Below are 18,621 nucleotides of genomic sequence, written 5' to 3' on the forward strand. Positions count from 1 at the left end.
TCAGAGGATTTCTGCTGCAAATACACTGAAAATGAAATTAAAACTTAATTTGCCCTCTGGTCATGTTGTTTCCAGACCAGCTCCACAGCGTGCCAATCGCCCAGATGGGAAACTACCAAGACTTCCTTAAATCTGCCCCCCAGCCTCTCCGAGACGCAGATCCCGAACAGCCTAAGCGTTTGCACACATTCGGGAACCCCTTCAAACTGGACAAGAAGGTGCGCCACGCCCCATTCATGTCGACCTTTACGTAGAAGGGAAGAGTACTTTGACGCACTACAATGCAACCACCTGATCTCTCGCAGGGCATGATGATCGACGAGGCGGACGAGTTTGTGACGGGCCCGCAGAACAAGGGCAAGCGACCGGGAGAGAGCAGCAACATGCCGGGCGGCGGTCCCAAGAGACGGCGCTGCATGTCGCCCCTGCTGCGTCTGGGCCGGGCCTACACGCCTCCGGTGACGCCGCCCGCCAGCCCACGACACTCGACAGGTCAAATCCAGGGTCTTTCCTTCGAAATGGTGCCGACGGTTGAAAATAGACGAGCAGATCAGCTTTCCGTCGCTTCATCGACGTTTTCTTACACCTAAACCTGATCAATAAGTGATCCTATCTCCTAACTCTCTCATCCCCTCTTGCCTCCCCGTAGATGCGGACTTGAACGACGGCGCTGAACCTGAACTTATAATCAACCACCTGAATCAAAACCACTACAGCCCCGACTCAAACTCCAACCCCGAGGTGGATCACCCGTCGGGGCCCGCCGACCTCCAGGAGAACCACACCTCCGCCGACCCGCAGCTTCTCCGGCACAAGGACGAGGAGGAAAACGGGGTGCCCGGGTCGTGCGAGCCGCCGGGTGGCGAGGGAGGGGTGGAGATTGTGCTGATGGAGGACCAGACGACCCGCTTCCTGTCGCCCGCCGCCCTGAAGAAGCACATACACGGCGAGACGACGAAGGTCAACAACGAGCTGAGGGTGCTGATCACCAAGGAGATCAGAAAACCTGGCAGACGTACGTACATGTGGGGGATCAGGACTGGGTGTTCAGGCATGCAGAAATGGTGGCCGACAGAGAGCAAGCATATTATTAAGAAAGTTTAGTGGAAGGAAATTGTGAAATAAATGCTGAAATTACTGTTTTTGTCGAGCTGTAAGTCATTGTTATTAACAGAAATGAACACTTGAAACGTATCACTGGAGCGATGAAGCGTCTGTTTTCAAATTGAATTTCTGAGATAAATGACATTTTTAATTCTCTTCTGATTTATTGATATGCGATTGTAGGTATGAGCAGGTTTCAGGTGAGCAGAAATGTTGTTGTAGCTTTTCCCTGACTTACGGTCAACACCCAATTTTAATATATCGTTAGCATGTTCTCTTGTTTTTCCAATTTTGAAGAGTGACTTGGAGAAATGGGCCTCGGTGTCATGTTTATACTTTAGTGAAAGATAAATTTGATCTAGTTAGGACAGAACGAGAGGTCAGAATACAGTGTGTGATTCATAACCGTAACTTTTCCTGATCTCTCTAAGCAGATATCTTCCTGTTGAGCATGACTTAAATCATTACTCAATCAATAACAGGATTCAAATTTTCTCATTGAGGAGTTAGGTTGAAGGAACTTTGCTTTTCTTGTGTTTCAGACTACGAGAAGATCTTCCTCCTCTTGAAGGAGATCCAGGGAACGTTGGATACTCGGCTCATTTTCCTCCAAAACATCATCAAAGAGGCTGCCAGGTAGCAGAGCTGCACTACTTCTCACATCCCAGACTAATAAACAGAACTATTAAGTAGATTCTTTTAACCAGCATTAAAGCCACCTGCACTCGTCGGCCACTTCAAATTCTCATTAACTCGAACAACAAATCAAACACAATTCAGCTGATCTAAGCTTTTAGTCTTCGAGACGCGGTGAAGACAGTTTGCTGGAGTTCATACGTACCTAATAAAGTGGCCCTTTTGGGTCTAGGTTTCCCCTGCACTTTCTTTTTTTAACACCTTTGAAATATCTATGTTTTACTACATAGAAACAATTAGATAATTATAATACCTTGCAAAAGTATACACACCCCTTAGACGTCATACACACAACTTCTATATTTAATGTGTTTTGAGGGTTTTATGACAAACACAAATGAAAAAATTAGAGATGGTCTTAAAAGACTTTTTTTTTTTCAATAGATAAACTGAAAAGTGTTGGGTTGGATTTGTAATTAGCCCCCCTAACTCCTACACTCTTAAATAAAAATCCATTGCGACCGTCTTGTTAAATAAAAACCTCAATAGTAAGTTCAGCAATGTACCGTGACGAAAGTTAATAAAACATCAGAAAAACATCTAGCTTAGCTTTCAGTAGGTTTAAATGATGTTGAAAAGACAAACGTTAAAATGTTTCGTTTTTTTTTTCCATTGCCAAAGGTTTAAGAAGAGAGTTCTCATCGAGCAGCTGGAAAACTTCCTCGAGGAAATCCACAACCGATCCAACACCATGAACCACGTGGACATGCTCTGAGACCAACTCAAACTGCACAGACTAATAATAACAATAATAATAATAATAATAAACCCCATAACGTTCCACATCCCAGTGGAAACAACCACTCCCCTCCACCTCAACCAAGACCCAAAGACGAGACGCAACAAAGTCCAGGATCTGGAATACCGAGAGATCCCTCATTTGACATTGAACCTACGGGGCCGGGTAACAAGACGGGAGCGATCGCATCTCATGAACGGGGTGGAGTTGAAGACTTTTGTTGTTGTTTTTTTGTCCCAGGAAGGATCTGATGATGATGATGAGTGTGATGTTCAGTCTTTTTTTTTTTTTTCTTCCTGTGAAGATGTGGCAGACGGAGTTCAGTCTGAGCGTTGCGTGTTTCCAGATATCTCAGGCTCGAATGGGATCCAGTGAAGATGTTTTTTGTTTTTTTTTCCCCTTCCACATTAATTTCTTTTCCATTCCCCCCCTCCTCCCCCACCGCAGCGTAGTAGGTATTACTCTCTTTCATTTCTGATTGCGAGGGGGGTGATGAGAGGAAAACCGATTTGTTCCAATCGAATTTCTGCACTCCACCGACTAGAGCACTCCGCTACTCGGCTCTCGAACAGACAGAATTGGACTTCAAGGTCGCCGTAGTCGATTAATATTATCGACGTAATGATGTAGGTGTCGGACAAAGTCGGCGGTTTTTAAGGATCCTTTAAACCTAAGAAAGGTTTGTTCTGCGAAGCAGAGTTACAGCAAACTAAATGCAAAGGAAGGTCATGAAAACAGGGACAAAAAGCTCAGGAACCGTCATTAATGCATCAGCGTCAGCAATAACATCGAGTCCCCCTTGCCCCCACCTATTTATTTAAGCCTCGAAAGGGCTGATATGCAACGTGAGCTGTCGTCTGCTGGAAGCGATGATGAAGTGGGGTCTTGGTTGCTGCCAAATTACTGAACAAACCCCCATCATCCGCCACCCTCACCCCCTCTCTGCCACGGATCTCAAACCAACTTCTTGTTGCTTCATCGCAATTGCACTTGTGTAAATTTGAGAATTATTATTTAATGTAATTTAAAAGAGGAAAACTTTTTTTGTTGTTGTTGTCGCAATTTCCGAGAAAGAATGGGAATCCATATTCGGCGTTCTCAAATGTACACAAACAGACCCTCGTTTTGGGTCCGGAGGTCAAAAGTTGATTTCCGAATCCAGTGGCTCCCCTCTTCCTCTGCAAACCCTCCCCGGATAGGGACCAAAATCTGCCATACTTGTCTTTTATGTGTGAAGAGGCCGCTACCAAAAGAGTATTTTGAATACACTGTAAAGATGTAAATAACCCTAGAGTACTATTTAAAAGAAAAAAAGAAATGTTCAGTGAAAAAATGGCCTTTTTGTAAGTATTTCCATAAATAAAGTTTCTATTTTACACTGTGAAGGGCCATGTAAATAAAGTGTTCCATAAATAAGTGACTCCTTGAGATTTCTTTTGCACATCAGTGTAAATAATAAATGCACCCATCATGTAAAAACATATTAAAATTTTATTTACAGGTATTTACAAAAATAGCATCCCTCTTCCTGAAGTGTCCTTGTATCTTCCGTTTGGTCCTTAAATAAATACCAAGGGTGAAACTGGTTGGCATAGATTGGTGCGATTTGGGGGTGAAGGCTTAGAGGAGGGTTATATTACTTGTTCTGCTGGGTTCATTATTCTGCCCATAAACAAGATGGAACCTGAAATGAAAAAACACAAATGTTTTGTCAAAAAAAGAAGCCTGAAGGCAAAAAAAAGTCTAATTCACTGCAAAAACAAAAAATCTTAAGTATTTTTGGTCTATTTTGGTTAACCTAGATTTAAACAATCCTGGTAAAAGTGTCCTGTCATAAGTGAAATAATATCAATATTAAGGAATATTTTACTTAAAACAAGCACCTATATCTTGTTGACAAGTTACTTGTAAGTTAGTTTTGTCATATTTCAAGTGTATTAAGATATTTGCACTGGAAAGTAGAACAAAAATAAGTTTTTCCAGTGTTTTATTATTCGAGAAACTGATTTTTAACTTCCATCCACTAGAGGTCATCAAATACATATATATAAATATATATATAAATATATATATAAATGTATATATATATATATATATATATATATATATATATATATATATATAAATATATATATATACTGTAACTTCATAATCTTTTTGTTCCATTATGAATCCAAAGTCTGAATGGAAACCGTTACATTTTCCGCCTTTTTGTAAGAGTTTAATTTGTTTTCACATTTTTACTCATTGTTGAATTTCATTGCTAGAACACAATTTATGAGTTCGGCTACTAGAAATTGCGATAGCAACCCTTTAAAAATGTGAATCAGTGGAGCCTGAAACGAGAACTAGAAGGAGCTATTTGTGTTTTATGGAGGTAGCGTATTCACAGTGTCGATACCTGTGTTAACCTGGCGAAGCACAAATAAAAATGGCCGGTCCGCCTTGAAAACAGGAGCGCGCGACCGTTTGAGTAGCACCATAGCTGGAATGATAAAAGCTAACCGTTAAACAGGCATCCGCCATATTGACTCCGGTACTTATCAGTAGCAATGCTTGACGCTACTGACCTGTTGCAGCAGCTGCCTTCGTCCCGTCCTCTGTAACTTCTATTCTGACTTCATGGACAGCATCGGACACGTAAAGACCCTCTTCCACTGCAGGAAGTGAAACGCAGCGGCGGCCATCAGCGGCGCTTGTGGAAGCCGCTTTCTGTTAAAACCGCACGAGGAATCGATCAACTGACCTGATATCCCCGTGAAGTCGGCTGCCGTCGGGTTAAAGGCGTCACTGACGCCCAGAGCAGGAAGCACTGACCTCAGGCTGAACTTGTTCTGCATTCTGAATCTGGAAAAAAATAGGTAAATACAAATAAAACACATCATATACTGGGTTCTACTTGTAACTACTTGTAACCTCAGAACGAGGGATTTCACCTGGGCAGGAAGATGTCCATCTTGGTCCTCCGCAGGCCGGACTCCCAGGAGGCCAGCTGGCGGGCGGTGAGCTGGGATTCCAGGGAAGACAGCGGGCTCTTCCTCTCGCTGGGCAGGACCACCTGCAGGCTCAGGGTGCGGCCCAGGTACGGCAGCTCCAGCACGGTGTAGCGCTGGTCCGACGCTGTCCTGAACTGACCTGAAGGAGAAAATCCCCAGAACACGGAGCTTCTTCAGACTTTGTTACATTGCACCCATAAACTTATTAGTGGGATTTTAGTGGTTTATACCAAATAAAATGTAGTACATAGTTTTCAGTGAGCACCTGTGTCAGTATAAATGCAGCGGTTCTGTGAAGACCTCAGAGGTTTAGTTAACAAAACCAGTAAAGAAATCTTTTTTTTAGGGGAATTTTTACGATGCTGAACTAATTTTACTAGGAAGTATCGTTACTCTACTTGACTAAAATTTCTGGTCTTTCGACCCACTTTGAGTAACTGAATGAAGAACAAGCTTGTTTTAACACAAACATTCACTAGAAAGGCACACACCTGCAGGTTTGTTAAAGTGTCATAACTTTTATACTGAAATAAACTGACTTGTAAATATTTTGTTATTTCATAATTATGTTATTCATCTGACTTATTGTCATTTTGGCCCTTAAAATACCAAACTTTCCACATAACTTCATATTTAGGTCCGTTTGATGATATAATTTTTAAATATTAAATAATTGATCAGTTATTTAGGAACTAAACAGACTTTATCAAATACCTTTTTTTTTACTCTTGAGTAATTTCTCGGATTGTTGCTTTTTACTTTTACCTGAGTAAACGTATGTGAAACAGTGCTACTCTTAACATTTTTGGCTACTGTACCCACGTCTGGTGGTAACTATCTGGCAAGTAGACAAAACTTGAAGCCAGGCCACTTTCCATCAACATTTTACTATTGACATACAGCCAATAAGGGAGGTTGTGGTCTTACCAAAGCTGACCTCTCCAGCCTGATACATCATGGGCACCTTGATGGTGCTCCCATCAGACAGGATGAAGGGCAGGTTCTGGGTGTTGCCGAACATGAACTGCTTCTGCCAGACGCCTCTGAACGCTACCGTGTTGAGCAGTGCCACCTGCGGCCGTTGTCCCCACCAAAGGGCTTCCACCTGGGCTTCGCCGGAGCCGGACAGCTCCCCGCTGCTGCTTCCTGACTGGAGAGACCCCGACCCATCTAAAGAAAACAGAACAAAACAGTTTACTCCTTGTTTCATCGGCATGAGTTCGATTGAAACAGAAAGGCTGGAGAAACAGTGGAGCTTTTCTTATTGTAGTTCCAATACTTAAGACGCAAATCCAATTCTGCTCTTGTTTGTGTGTGAGGAGGACTGGTTTGCATGACTCTGCAATAACAGGGTCTCCAAAGAGCTGAAATGTCTGCTGGTGTTGACAGCTTAGTAGTTTTATCAGCAGATGTCGCTTCTCTTAGATCACAGTCAAGCACGGCAAGTGCTAAATGGAGCAGCTTGTCTCCTGCTCTTCTTCTACTCTGCTTAGTCAGCATAGCGGCTGGTTGTAGTGCTAAAGGTCTGTGGTGAATGATGCTGCTTCCAACTCTGAAGAAAATCCCATTTCTGATTGTGTCTCTGATTTGTGTTTAGTGTCTCGCGATCACTTTACAACCACAAACTGGCAGTTCCAGAAAACAAGCGGAGAATCTCGTCTCAGAGCAACTCTCAACCTCCAGATTTTTGTAATTAACGTCAAACGTTAAGCGTTGCTGCCGCGGTGGCTGAGGAGGCCGTCTGGCTTACCGTGGCCGTGTCCCGCTGGCTCTGAAGGGCTGCGGGCGTGACCGGGTTGGCTGAAGCTGGCTCGCACCACCCTGGTGTCGACCCAGGCGGCGGCGTGCTGCGTGAACTCGGCCAGGAGTCGGACTCCGCTCTGGACGAACAGCGTGCAGGTCTGCTGCAGCCACGCCCCTTGGCTGCTGTTGCTCACGTCGCCCTGGGCGTGCAACAGGAAGTCTCGCACCTGAGCATCTGCAGGGAGAAACAGCCATGCAAGATTGTGTAAAGGTCGGATTTTATTTTTGCCTCTTTTTTTTTGTTTTGTTCAAAAGCAATTATTGCTGTTATTGTTACTGTTGCTACTGAAATACACTTCATTCTCTGTTAGAAAATATATTTTAAGACCTAAGTAAACCACCTGACATTCAAGCTGCAGCAGCAAATTGACTCATTTCCTTACACATCCCATAAGGAGTCCATCAAACTAACAGCATTCAGGCTGGAGAGTGCTGCAGTCTGCAGGTTGTTTGAAGCTGAGAAGGTAAGAGCATTTCAACTTAAAATAATGCAAAGACCTTCTCCTCTCCATTATTCACCATTATTAGAAGCTTGTTGTAGAATTTTTTTTTTTTTGTCTGAATTTTGTCCTGTAATAACTAACCTTATCCATTTTTGGTTGAGACTTTACAGTGACTTGTGGGTGTTTTTGTTTGTTTGTTTTGTTTTAGGGAGATCGTCACCATCATAATAGTTGAAAATGGCTCTTGCCAAAAAAAAAAAAAAATCTTTAATTTCCTTTTTGGAATCAATGAAGTAATTTTGAATTTCAATTTGAATTGAACTGAAAAATTTAAAACTAAAAAAAAAAAAAAAAAGTTTGAAAACTTTTTTTCAGTTTCTCTTTTTTTTTAATGGCCCCTTTAAATTGAATCTCACCGCTTAGCTACACTGTAAAACAATGAACTTAGGGGGTTATCAGATTAACAAAACAATATCATGTACTAATTTGCAACGCTTTGGACCAAATAATTGACTTGACTAAGATTAATGGCAATTTAGTTGAAACCAACTTTTTTTTTTTTCCTTCAAAGAGTTTTTGCTGCGCTAGTGGCTCGTATTTTTTTGAGACAGTAGGCAGACAGGGTGAGGACATGGCAAAGGTCGCCAGGACCGGGCGTCGAACCAGCAACGTTTGCGTTGAGTACTAAGGCCTCCAAACATGCAGTGTGCTAAACCCCTGTGTCACCACAGCACGCTGGAAGAACCACCTTATGTTACAATGATAGCTTCACACTACTTAAGTTGATCCAACTCATGAAAATTAAGTTGGCTCAACAAACATGCTTCATGCTGAAAGAAAACTATTTAATCGTGTGGAAATCCTTTCCATGATTTAATTACGTTAATTCAAAGACTTTTCTAGTTCTTAAATGCTGAAAGAAAGAACTGCACTGTTACAGTGCAGTTCTTTAATGCTGAATGAAATTTAAGAACTGTTTCAGTGCAGTTCTTTAATGCTGAATGAAATTTAAGAACTGTTTCAGTGCAGTTCTTTAATGCTGAATGAAATTTAAGAACTGTTTCAGTGCAGTTCTTTAATGCTGAATGAAATTTAAGAACTGTTTCAGTGCAGTTCTTAAATGCCAATAGTTCCCTGCAGAGAAAAACTAATATCTATAGTTTAATGTGTAACAAAAACCACTCTGAAGTTTTCCCAGGCGCAAAAGTTATGTCGCATAATCTCCCGTGATCCCCTGATCTCTCTAGATCCTCTTCAGAGGGAAATGAATCTGACTAAATTGAATCACGTTATCTCAACTTGAATACGTTATTCAAGTTGAGATAAAAACGATTGTCTCTCGTGAACCTGCGTGACATCCTGTGATCTCACTCAGCTTCAGCACAAGATCAGTCTGACTATAATGAATCATGTTATCTCAACATGATTAAATTTTATAAATGTGAAGTTGTTGAATTTCTTGTTTATCCAACATGATTGTGTCACATTTTTGTTTGAAGCATGAAATTATTTAGTTAAAAGTTGGGCTGGCTCTTTTAAATTACATTGGGTCCAACTATAGTAAATGAGTTGAATCAACCTCAATAAATTAAATTGAGCCAATACATTTGCTTTAAATTGGAATAACCTTAACAAATTAAGTCGGCCTAACACATTTGCTTTAAATAGGAGTAACAGAATTACATGGTGCTGAAATAAAGCAAAGTAATCAGGTGGAAAATCTTTCCATGATTTTTTTATGTTCATCCAAAGAGGTATATTTTTTCAGTGTAACCTGTGAGCTAATATCCTTGGGAGGAAGAAAAAAAAGAAAAAAATCCTCATCAGTCACATTTATAGGTAAGGAAACACTTCGGCCTCCTGACCCGTCTCCTGAGGCCAAGCTGCAGGAGTGGTTAATGAGATTAGAGCTGGTGTGGAGCCCGGTATTACGGCTCCAGACACCACTGTGCTCTGCGGGGGCCAGCCGGCAGCAGCAGAACCACTCCACGCCACCTGGTACCAACAGCGCTGAGCGCCACCGACAAAAACCCTCTCCAGCTCCACTTCCCACAGCAAAATGAGCTGCTAACGCGAACCTGACGCCCACTTTTTTTGTCGCCCCCTTTCCACAAAGCCTAGATACCGTTCACGTTGTATCCCAGCGTTCCCTCCAGCTGAGCCCGGGTGTTGCCCCTGGCGCCGAGCTGCAGCAGGGCCAGGGACAGGGACACGCTCGCTGGGGACGCGATCAGGTTGGAGCGGTTCTCCGTCTCGGTGAGCGTCTGGTAGAGGCTGACAGCGAAGCGGTTGTGGAGCTCCCGCATGCTGTCCTGAAAGCTGCCGGTGCAGTGGCTCCTCTCAGCCAGCCAGAGGAACACGAATACGGAGGCCAGAGGCAGACGACGCATCTCCTCAGCTGGAGGAAGTGTCTCCACAGGGCTCAACTCAGTGGTCCGACAATCAGAGCTGTAAGATTAGGGGTGATAAAGTTATCAGCTGGGGTCAGAAAGGTCAGACGTTCACATGAGAGCCAGTCAAAGACTCCTATGTGCAGTAAATAATGTGAACAATTTTATTAACCAAGTTGAAGTTACAACATAAAGAAGCCCCACCTGTTTGGAGTTGCTTTTGATTAGTAGTAAGTGAAACATTGATCCACATTGTGTTCTGGTCCTGGTTCTGCTCTGCGTCAGGAGAACCAGAACCAAACACGAAGAAGCAGCATTCAGCTTCTACACACCACAAATCTGGAAACAAACGTCCAGAAAACTGCAAAACAGCCGAAACCCTGAGTTTCTTTTAAATCAAAGCTAAAAGCCCTTCCTGTTTGGAGTTGCTTTTGAATCATAATCAGTGGGACTTTGATCAACATATTTGATGTATATGACAAAATGTCATGTTTATTGCTCATGTCATAACTGGTTACTCTATTAAGTTTTTGTGGCATAAAGCACTTTGAACTACATTATTGCCGAAATGTGCTATACAAATAAACTTGACTTGAAGCATCATCTTACATGTGCATACAGACATTGTCCACACACATTCCTGTAATATTTACATATGCTAATTTTCTGAATATCGATTAAACAATTTTGACGCTCTTTCGTCCACCTCGGCATCATTAAAAATCAAATCAGTGGGAGAAGAAAAGTAACTGAAATTCTTCATGTTTCTGTTTCTAGAAGACCTTTTAACACTTTTGGATGACTTGATAGCTGAAGTTAATTTGGTAGATGAATAAAACTTTACCTGTGGACAGGTAAGGCAGTAGCGGTTCAGCCGGTTTTCTGCTCCGTCCCCCGGTTCTCCTTGCCACCAAGTCACCGCCTCGGAGGGTTATCAGCCTCCGGTTCAGTCCGCCCGAACGCCTGCCTCTCTGAAACGGTCATGAGACGGTGTTTAAAGGGAAAACGTTCCTGTTTGCGGTTGCTGTCGGCGATGTCCGTACCAATCGTCCGGTATTCCTACCTCCTGAGGGGCTATAAAGAGCCAGGCGGAGGGAGGCATGTCACTGACCAGCAAATCCCAAGCTGGGCAGAGGGGAGAGAACACTCCTGATAATGTGTGAGTGCGTGTGCGTGTGTGTGTATGTGTGTGTGTGTGTGTGTGTGTATTCCATACCATGCATATTCCATTGAGAAAGAAAGACATTTTCCCATTCAGCTTTATCAGTAAACACATTCCAGAAGGATCAATTTTATGCAAATTGGGGGCTTTTTGTAATTGCATTTTCTGATCTCCTTTTTTGAATCACGTTTGAAAATTAAACAGATCTTTCATACATTTTTGCATTTTTTCCTTAAGCTTTTGACTCATTTTACTGCAATTGGCAATAATTTTTGTGTTAGTTGAATTAAGTGTATCTGATGAATACGGACACAGTTACGTGGATCAATATCAACGCAACCTTACACTAATTTCCCATTGGTAGTATTTTCTATAATTACGGTTAACTTTTAAGAACACCAAAGATTACAGCTAACTTTTAAATAATGTTTTATCAGTGTTTGGAGAACATTGGCTAAAGGTTTCAACTAGTGTTTAGGTAAGCTTTGGCTAGTGTTCAGAGAATGCTAACCAGATGTTAGAAATACCGTTTAGAATAGGCTAGCTAACTTTTGTGCAGTATTTAGAAAATATTAGCTGAAGATTACAGTAACTTTTCAGTAACCTTTAGCCATTTATTGGGGAACCCATTTAACCTTTAATTTGAAGTTGGCTAAATTTCACAGCTAACTTTTAAGTATCCATTAATATTCAATGTTGGCTAACGGTTAAACCTAGCTTTTCAGTAACTTTTTACTAGTTAGTGGGAAATGCAGCTAACGTGTTCGTAAAAGGTTAAACTTTCTATTTATTAATTGTTTCAAAGTTTGCGCCACTAATGGCTTTTATTCACAATTCTGAGACCAGAAACGGACAGAAGATGTGAGAAAGAAAGGCAGCAAAAGTCTTGAGCTAAGGATACCATAGTCGTCGAGAGGTAATTCTATGTAATTGGCTGCAGTTCTACCACTGCACCATGTGTCACTTCACTTATACATTTTTATTTACCTTGACACAATGTTTGAGGAATGTTGGCTCAAGTTTACAGCTAACTTTGGAGTTAGTTTTCATTGCGGCTGTCAGAAAACACCGTAGAACGTTGGCTGCCAACATTGAACTAACCTTGTTCATTCGTTTGTGACAAATGTTACTCTGATATTTTTCACATCACTTACATCGTGATGTTTCCATTCTTGGTTGAAGTATAGTAGAAGCACATTCTAGCCAGTAGCATTTTCTCTGTCTGCCTCATATCATCACATACTACCTCGACTGGACATTACATGTGTGCAGTATTTCACAGCGATGAGACCTCTTCGAGATGTAGTCAAGAACCGCCATGCTGCTTCTTTGAAAGGTCACAGCGACTGAGACATCAACTGTGTTGCTCAAGTGATCTGGCCTTTTGTTGGGATGATCAAAAGACATTTCTCCTAAAGCACCAGACCTCTGCGTCAGCGTTTTTAATTGGCATCACACAGTGGAATGTGGATTCATTCTTCAAGGGCATTTTGCTGCCCCAACAATTGATTTATAACGGCATTGGAACGTCATTCATCAGGAAAGAGTATTGCAAAACTCTGATTTGGAATACATTAGAGAAACACGAACAGCTGTTATTTCTGTTTCCTCTGTTTGCACGGAAAGTGAGTGGATGTAAACAGCGCTATAAAACCAAAACCATAACCTGGCTAGCGGTAACTACAATCGTCTCAGGACTGAGGTCTGGGGATGCCACACCTAGCTTAACCACGCGCTACTTGCGAGTGGGAAAACCAGTGGGATTTGGTGTTGTTGAAGCGCATTTCTATTCATTTTATGCTTTTGAGGTCTGAGTTGGAGGGAGAACTCTCCAACGTCATAAGTAACAATTCCCACTGGCTATACCAATGGATTTTTCCTACTAGGAACGACGAAATTCCAAGTTGCCAAACACAACAGACTAATTGTTGTTCTCTGTCACAAAGGTAACCACTATTCGCAAACTAAACATCAAACAATATATTGTTAGGTGTATTTTATATGCATTTAATGTATTCAAATAGGTTTTCTCTATTGAAAACCTGGATAATCTAAATTCTTTTTAAGTTAGCAATCTCTCAGTGCGCCGTAGCAAGAAAAGGATTAACTTAACATAAAGGTTTCATTAGAATAAATGGGATTGTTCTTATTTTATTAAATGAATATTTTCATAAATATGATCTTTATCCTGTGACATTTTTCTGTGGATTTGTATTTTCATTAAGGAACTGTGAAAAGCAAATGCTACCAAATGTATTTTGGTTCTTATTATGAAGGTAATAATCAGTTGTGCTATCCTTTGCCCACATTTGTAGCAACTTTAGGGGAATATAATTAAAAACCTTTACTGGTCTGGAACATTATTAAACAAAAATAATCAAAGTGCTTTTAAAAATGAGGAAAAATAATTGCAGCGATCCAAACAGATGGTGGTAAGCAATAAATTTGACCAACTAAAATCACTGTTAGTGATTTAAAGGTGTGTGTTCTGACTGTACAGTCTTTTATTCTTATTTTTAGACATTTTTAACCTTTGCTTGAACATGGATGTTACTTACCTTAATTTGCTGCTATGACACCTGAATTTCCCCGTAGTATGACTTTGGGGCAATTATTGGTATTTCTATTCTATTCTATTCTATTCTATTCTATTCTATTCTATTCTATTCTATTCTATTCTATTCTATTCTATTCTATTCTATTCTATTCTATTCTATGTATAAAAACAAGTAAGAAACAAGTCCAAGTTTTTTTGAGACTGACAAATATATGTTTGCCTTTGTCATCAATCCTTTTAATGTGGGGATTTTACAATAACAGGAAAATCAGATTAGATAAAATTCCATTTATCTTTAAAAAAAAAAAAAAGAGTCAACAAAGAAATGTGAGATGTTGTTTGTTGCATGCCCTTTATTTACCCTAAAATCCATCCACTCTGGAGTATTCACCCCCCCCACCACCCTGAGCCATCCCTCCTAATTGGGGCAGAGACAGTCAACGAAATAAAAGTTCCTGGTATTTTTCCCATGAAGAAGAAGAGAGCGTGATTGGTAGCCATCAGGTATTCAGCTGCTTTGTTTGACGGCAGATTCCGGCCATTACTGGAGTCGACTAATTAGAGAGAAGCCGTAGCGCGGGGGCTTCATTAAGCAGGGCCGCCGCATTCTTCAAAACCTCAAGCGCTCCAACTCCAAACGCAGGAATTTGGAAGCTGAGGACTTTGATGGAGAAATTGAGAAGCCACAGTAACAGACCGAGGACAAATATATATATATATATATATATATATATATATATATATATATATATATATATATATATATATATATATATATATATATATATATATATATATATATATATATATATATATATATATATATATATATATATATATAAAAAAAGACACCGTAAAGAAGAAAAGGTCATTCACATGTCATCCACATGGAGGACACAGTTTTCCTGACTCATCCTGCCCTACTTCCCTTAAGGCTCCAGGGATCGCTGATGCGCTTAAGGATTAGAGTGTGTGCCGTCATGACAGGCTGCCACAAGGCCACGACTTCCAGATCAAGCTGCAAAAAAATAAATAAATTAATTAATTAAAAGAGAGAGAGTGATAATGGAGCCCATGGTGGGATCAGCTCACAGAGGTTCTAGCATGGGCCTAAATGCAGAAGAACAACAACAAAAAGTTTTAATAGAATAAAAAAAAGTGGAGAAATACGTCAAAAATTTGAGATGCAACATTTGTGGCATGTTTGTGAAATCAGAGTAGAGATCTGGAAAGGCTGCTGCAGGTCTGTGACTCTACAGCCCCACCTACTGATTAAGACACTCACCTTCAGGCAGGAATTTAAATCTGAGAAAAAGTTAAAGGACAAGTCTGAAAAATATCTGAAACTCTGTAAATTTTCTCATCTTTAAAATTTCACAAGAACAAAACCTTTCTTTTTCTTTTTACAAAAAAAAAATCAAAGTAGTACTAGCCTCTGTACGATAAAAAAAAAAAAAAGCAAAAGTAAAACTCGCTTTAGTAGAAATAATTGATTGATATTTAACTAAAAACATTCAGAAAAATTGATTATTGGGGTTGGTTTAACATCCACAACCACATCTGGATCTCTTACGTAAATCCTTCATACATGAACACCTTTTTGTAGTAACTCCTCCAAGATTTCTTGTACTAAATCAACTCAAAATACAACAAACTTTGGTTGTTGTGACTTTTGAAGTTTTTTTAAAATTTTTTAAATTTATTTTAGAACATTTTAAACTCCTGATTTTAAAATCTGCCTTCCTACCTCTTTATTAATGCACAAAAGGAGCAAGTTGCTACCATTCACAAGAATATTATTCACACGGGTCTATTTATGGATTCATAACTAAAAACAAAAAAGTATTTTTTCCACTGTTACCTTGCAGCCAAAGTATTTTATGTGTTAGAATGGTCTTTATTGCTAACTATTTGCTGCACGATGAGGTGGATCTGAGTTATTTTGATCAAAAGTCACAATTCTGAGAAAAAAGTCAAGATTGTGACTATTTTTCTCACAATTTTGACTTTTGATCTCAGAAGATGAATTCTTTTTTTCTTTTCAGTCGCCACAATCTTTTCCCGTACTTTTTGTATGTATTCTACCAAATTGCATCAACGTGAAATCATGCCCAGTGTTATATAACTTTAAGAAGAAGTACTCATTGACTGCAGCGGCGACTATTAATTCGAATTTTACCGGCCCTTTGAGGACATTCGCAAACATAGTATTCAGTTTCTTTCAGGTGATGTATCAACCTGTTTTCAAACTCTCGTCCTAAATTGCGATGCAGTTTTTCTGGAAAGCCAAATCTGAAACAAAAGTCGTTAAACAGTTTATCTGCCACCGTTTTTGCTGATTTGTTTGTAGTTGCGTAGTCCTGAGCGAAGCGGGTGCAGTGGTCCATCCCTACCTGAATGCACTCAAAACCACCTCTGCATTGTTCCAAATGCAAAATGTCAACTGGCACTAGCTGAAATGGGTGAGTGGTCTCTATGCTCAACATAAGGGCATGTGCCTGTCTGTTGGGTTTTCTTTTTTTTAGACATTCACAAACATTAGTGACAAAATGTTCAACGTCCCTTTGCATCTTTGGCCAAAAGAAACGATCCCTAATCAGATTGAGTGTCCGCTCTGAGCCCAAGTGGCCCATTTGTTTATGCAATTCATCTAGCACCAAAGAATGGTACACTGAAGGAAGAACTAGGTGCTCTTTGTGTTGGGTTGTTCTAAACAACTCTCCACTCTTTAGTCAATGCTTTAAACTCAGGACTCTCGGTTTGGAGTTCATGTGCAGCAGGTCTTTTGTTTTGCAGCCTATACTTACAGGGTCTCGCCGCTGTGCTGCACAGATTTCCTGTCTTGGTATTGGTGGAACTGTCTCCAAAAGTCTCTCTACTCCTGTTTGTTGCTGCAGGACATTAAAGGAGATTGCATTCAACATTGGTGCTGGTTCTGCTTGCTGCACTAAGATACCCTGCTGTGTGGCTAATTGTTTGTGTGCAGCTTCTCATATAGTCCTCAAAATCAAGGGGCATTCCAGATAACCCATCTGCGTCTGCATTTGTTTTCCTAGGTCTGTATTTTATGGCAAAATTGAAGTCTGCTACCTCAGCAACCCAACGCTGACCTGAAGCATTTAATTTTGCTGTTGTCAAAACATAAATGAGTGGATTACTGTCAGTGTAAACCACAAAAGACAGTGCATGAAACAAATAATTCCTGAATTGCTTGCAGAGACCATTTTAGTGCTAAAAACTCAAGTTTACTTGCATGCATATGATAGTTTTTCTCTGGTGGGGTTAAAGTGCTCGATCCATAAGCTATAACCCTTAACTTGCCGTCTCTGTGTTGATAGACAACTGTCCCCAACCCTGCTGATTCATTTTTGCACTGAATCAGCCTCAGTGCAAAAAGGCTTGTTGGAGGAACACACATAAACAGTCGCATTCAATGACATATAGGAAATATGAGTATCAAAGCAGGAGACAGACACAAAGGCAAGTTTTGAAGGAATGAACAAACTACAATGAAGAATGAACTTATTGTAATATACAAACAATTTGGTGGGATACCTGTGAACTATAATACACATAAACAGTAAAAGCAAGTGTATTACTAAATTTGGTATCTCTCACATATCCACACTAGCTGGTATATATACATATATACACACATGCACACACGTTTGCGTGGCTATATTTGTGGGGACTTTCCATTGACTTCCATTCATTTCTACAGCCTAAACCTTATCCTCAGCCTTATCCTAATCCTAACTCTAATCAAAACTCAATTCACACCTTAGTCTTAAATCTAACCCCTGACCCAAAAACAACGTTCCCCCTGTGGGGACCAGGCTTCAGTCCCCATAAGGAGAGGTGGGTCCCCACAACATGGTATGTCAGGAAAATGATCCCCACAAGGTATTACAAACAAACACGCGCGCACACACACAACACACACACACACACGTTGTTGTGATCATGCTGAGCAGAGAAGTTTCCAACACATCACGGCACAAACAAACACACTTTCATAAATCATGAAGAACTTTAGGAGAGTAATGTTTTAACTTAGAGATGAGGTAAGAGGGATATATTCCTGATAGAAGTTATTAAACGTTTTGAAGAAAGCACAAAGTGAAACACTAGAGAGCAGCATTGTACTGCGCCCTCCGTAAGGTCTGATAGGAGGTCGAGGGGTTTAAACATGTTTTATTTTTGTTTTTTTGTTCCAGTGGATTTGGATTCATCTTCCTCGAGCACCACAGAAATATACCTATTATTTCAGAACACCCAGCCTTTTCTACACACACACTAAGTAAATTAAATCTCTACATATTAACATTTAGTTCAAAACTAAACACCAAATGGGCAAACTTCCATGGCAACACATAGTCAGCAAAGAGCAGGAGAGAGTAATGAGAAATATCTGAAAGTTGTTTCTCATTACAGAATTTGAGAAACAAATAAGCCTCATTTGAACCTTTCCTTAAGTAGATCAACACAAATCACGTGCAATTAATTTTATGCATAGAGAGTGAATATAAACAGCCTCTGAAAAGCACCCCGGTCTCGGTTAAAAAATGTAATTTTCTTTGGATTGACCCTTAAATCAATAATTTATCTCACTGACTGCTTGTCTCTGAGAGCTATTTTAATATGAAACATGCAAGTAGAATAACCACAACAAAAGGTTTACGTAACTAAGGCTATTTATGGTTTCTTTTTTTGTATAATTGAACTATTTCA

At 40.4% G+C, this 18,621-nt stretch overlaps 2 protein-coding genes and 1 long non-coding RNA gene across 3 annotated transcripts in view; 2 read left to right on the top strand and 1 right to left on the bottom strand.

Annotated features, from left to right (window-relative positions):
- Nucleotides 1-3,952, top strand: part of ints6 (integrator complex subunit 6) — a 29,335-nt gene extending 25,383 nt beyond the window's left edge. The window contains exons 14-18 of the mRNA XM_044132785.1: nt 76-218; nt 306-492; nt 650-1,015; nt 1,647-1,740; nt 2,422-3,952. Of these exons, the coding sequence (XP_043988720.1) occupies nt 76-218; nt 306-492; nt 650-1,015; nt 1,647-1,740; nt 2,422-2,515 (884 nt within the window). The 3' untranslated portion in view covers nt 2,516-3,952. The remainder of the gene's footprint in view (nt 1-75; nt 219-305; nt 493-649; nt 1,016-1,646; nt 1,741-2,421) is intronic.
- Nucleotides 3,953-4,012: 60 nt separating this feature from the next.
- On the bottom strand, nt 4,013-11,293 carry serpine3 (serpin peptidase inhibitor, clade E (nexin, plasminogen activator inhibitor type 1), member 3). The gene is made up of 10 exons (XM_044132786.1): nt 11,215-11,293; nt 11,016-11,142; nt 9,907-10,229; nt 7,286-7,513; nt 6,463-6,705; nt 5,476-5,674; nt 5,286-5,386; nt 5,110-5,196; nt 4,941-5,024; nt 4,013-4,223 (listed from the first exon to the last, which is right to left on the bottom strand). The coding sequence occupies exons 3-10, from the start codon at nt 10,169-10,171 to the stop codon at nt 4,171-4,173; spliced, it is 1,260 nt and encodes a 419-aa protein (XP_043988721.1). The 5' UTR covers nt 10,172-10,229; nt 11,016-11,142; nt 11,215-11,293; the 3' UTR covers nt 4,013-4,170.
- LOC122840410 lies at nt 5,271-5,786 on the top strand. Its single transcript, XR_006372225.1, has 2 exons — nt 5,271-5,400; nt 5,461-5,786. It is a non-coding gene; the product is annotated as an uncharacterized LOC122840410 (long non-coding RNA).
- Nucleotides 11,294-18,621: the final 7,328 nt, after the last annotated feature.

The sequence above is a fragment of the Gambusia affinis genome, linkage group LG11 (genome assembly GCF_019740435.1).
Source record: "Gambusia affinis linkage group LG11, SWU_Gaff_1.0, whole genome shotgun sequence".
NCBI lineage: Eukaryota > Metazoa > Chordata > Actinopteri > Cyprinodontiformes > Poeciliidae > Gambusia > Gambusia affinis.

Bases quoted from the DNA above. Each gene is read 5' to 3' on its own strand.
- serpine3 (XM_044132786.1), bottom strand. From the start codon at position 10,171: ATGCGTCGTCTGCCTCTGGCCTCCGTATTCGTGTTCCTCTGGCTGGCT. The intron at 7,514-9,906 runs GTATCTAGGCTT...TTCTCCCTGCAG, and splicing joins GCTGGGATACAACGTGAACG to ATGCTCAGGTGCGAGACTTC. The intron at 5,025-5,109 runs GTCAGTAGCGTC...TTATCATTCCAG, and splicing joins GAAGGCAGCTGCTGCAACAG to CTATGGTGCTACTCAAACGG.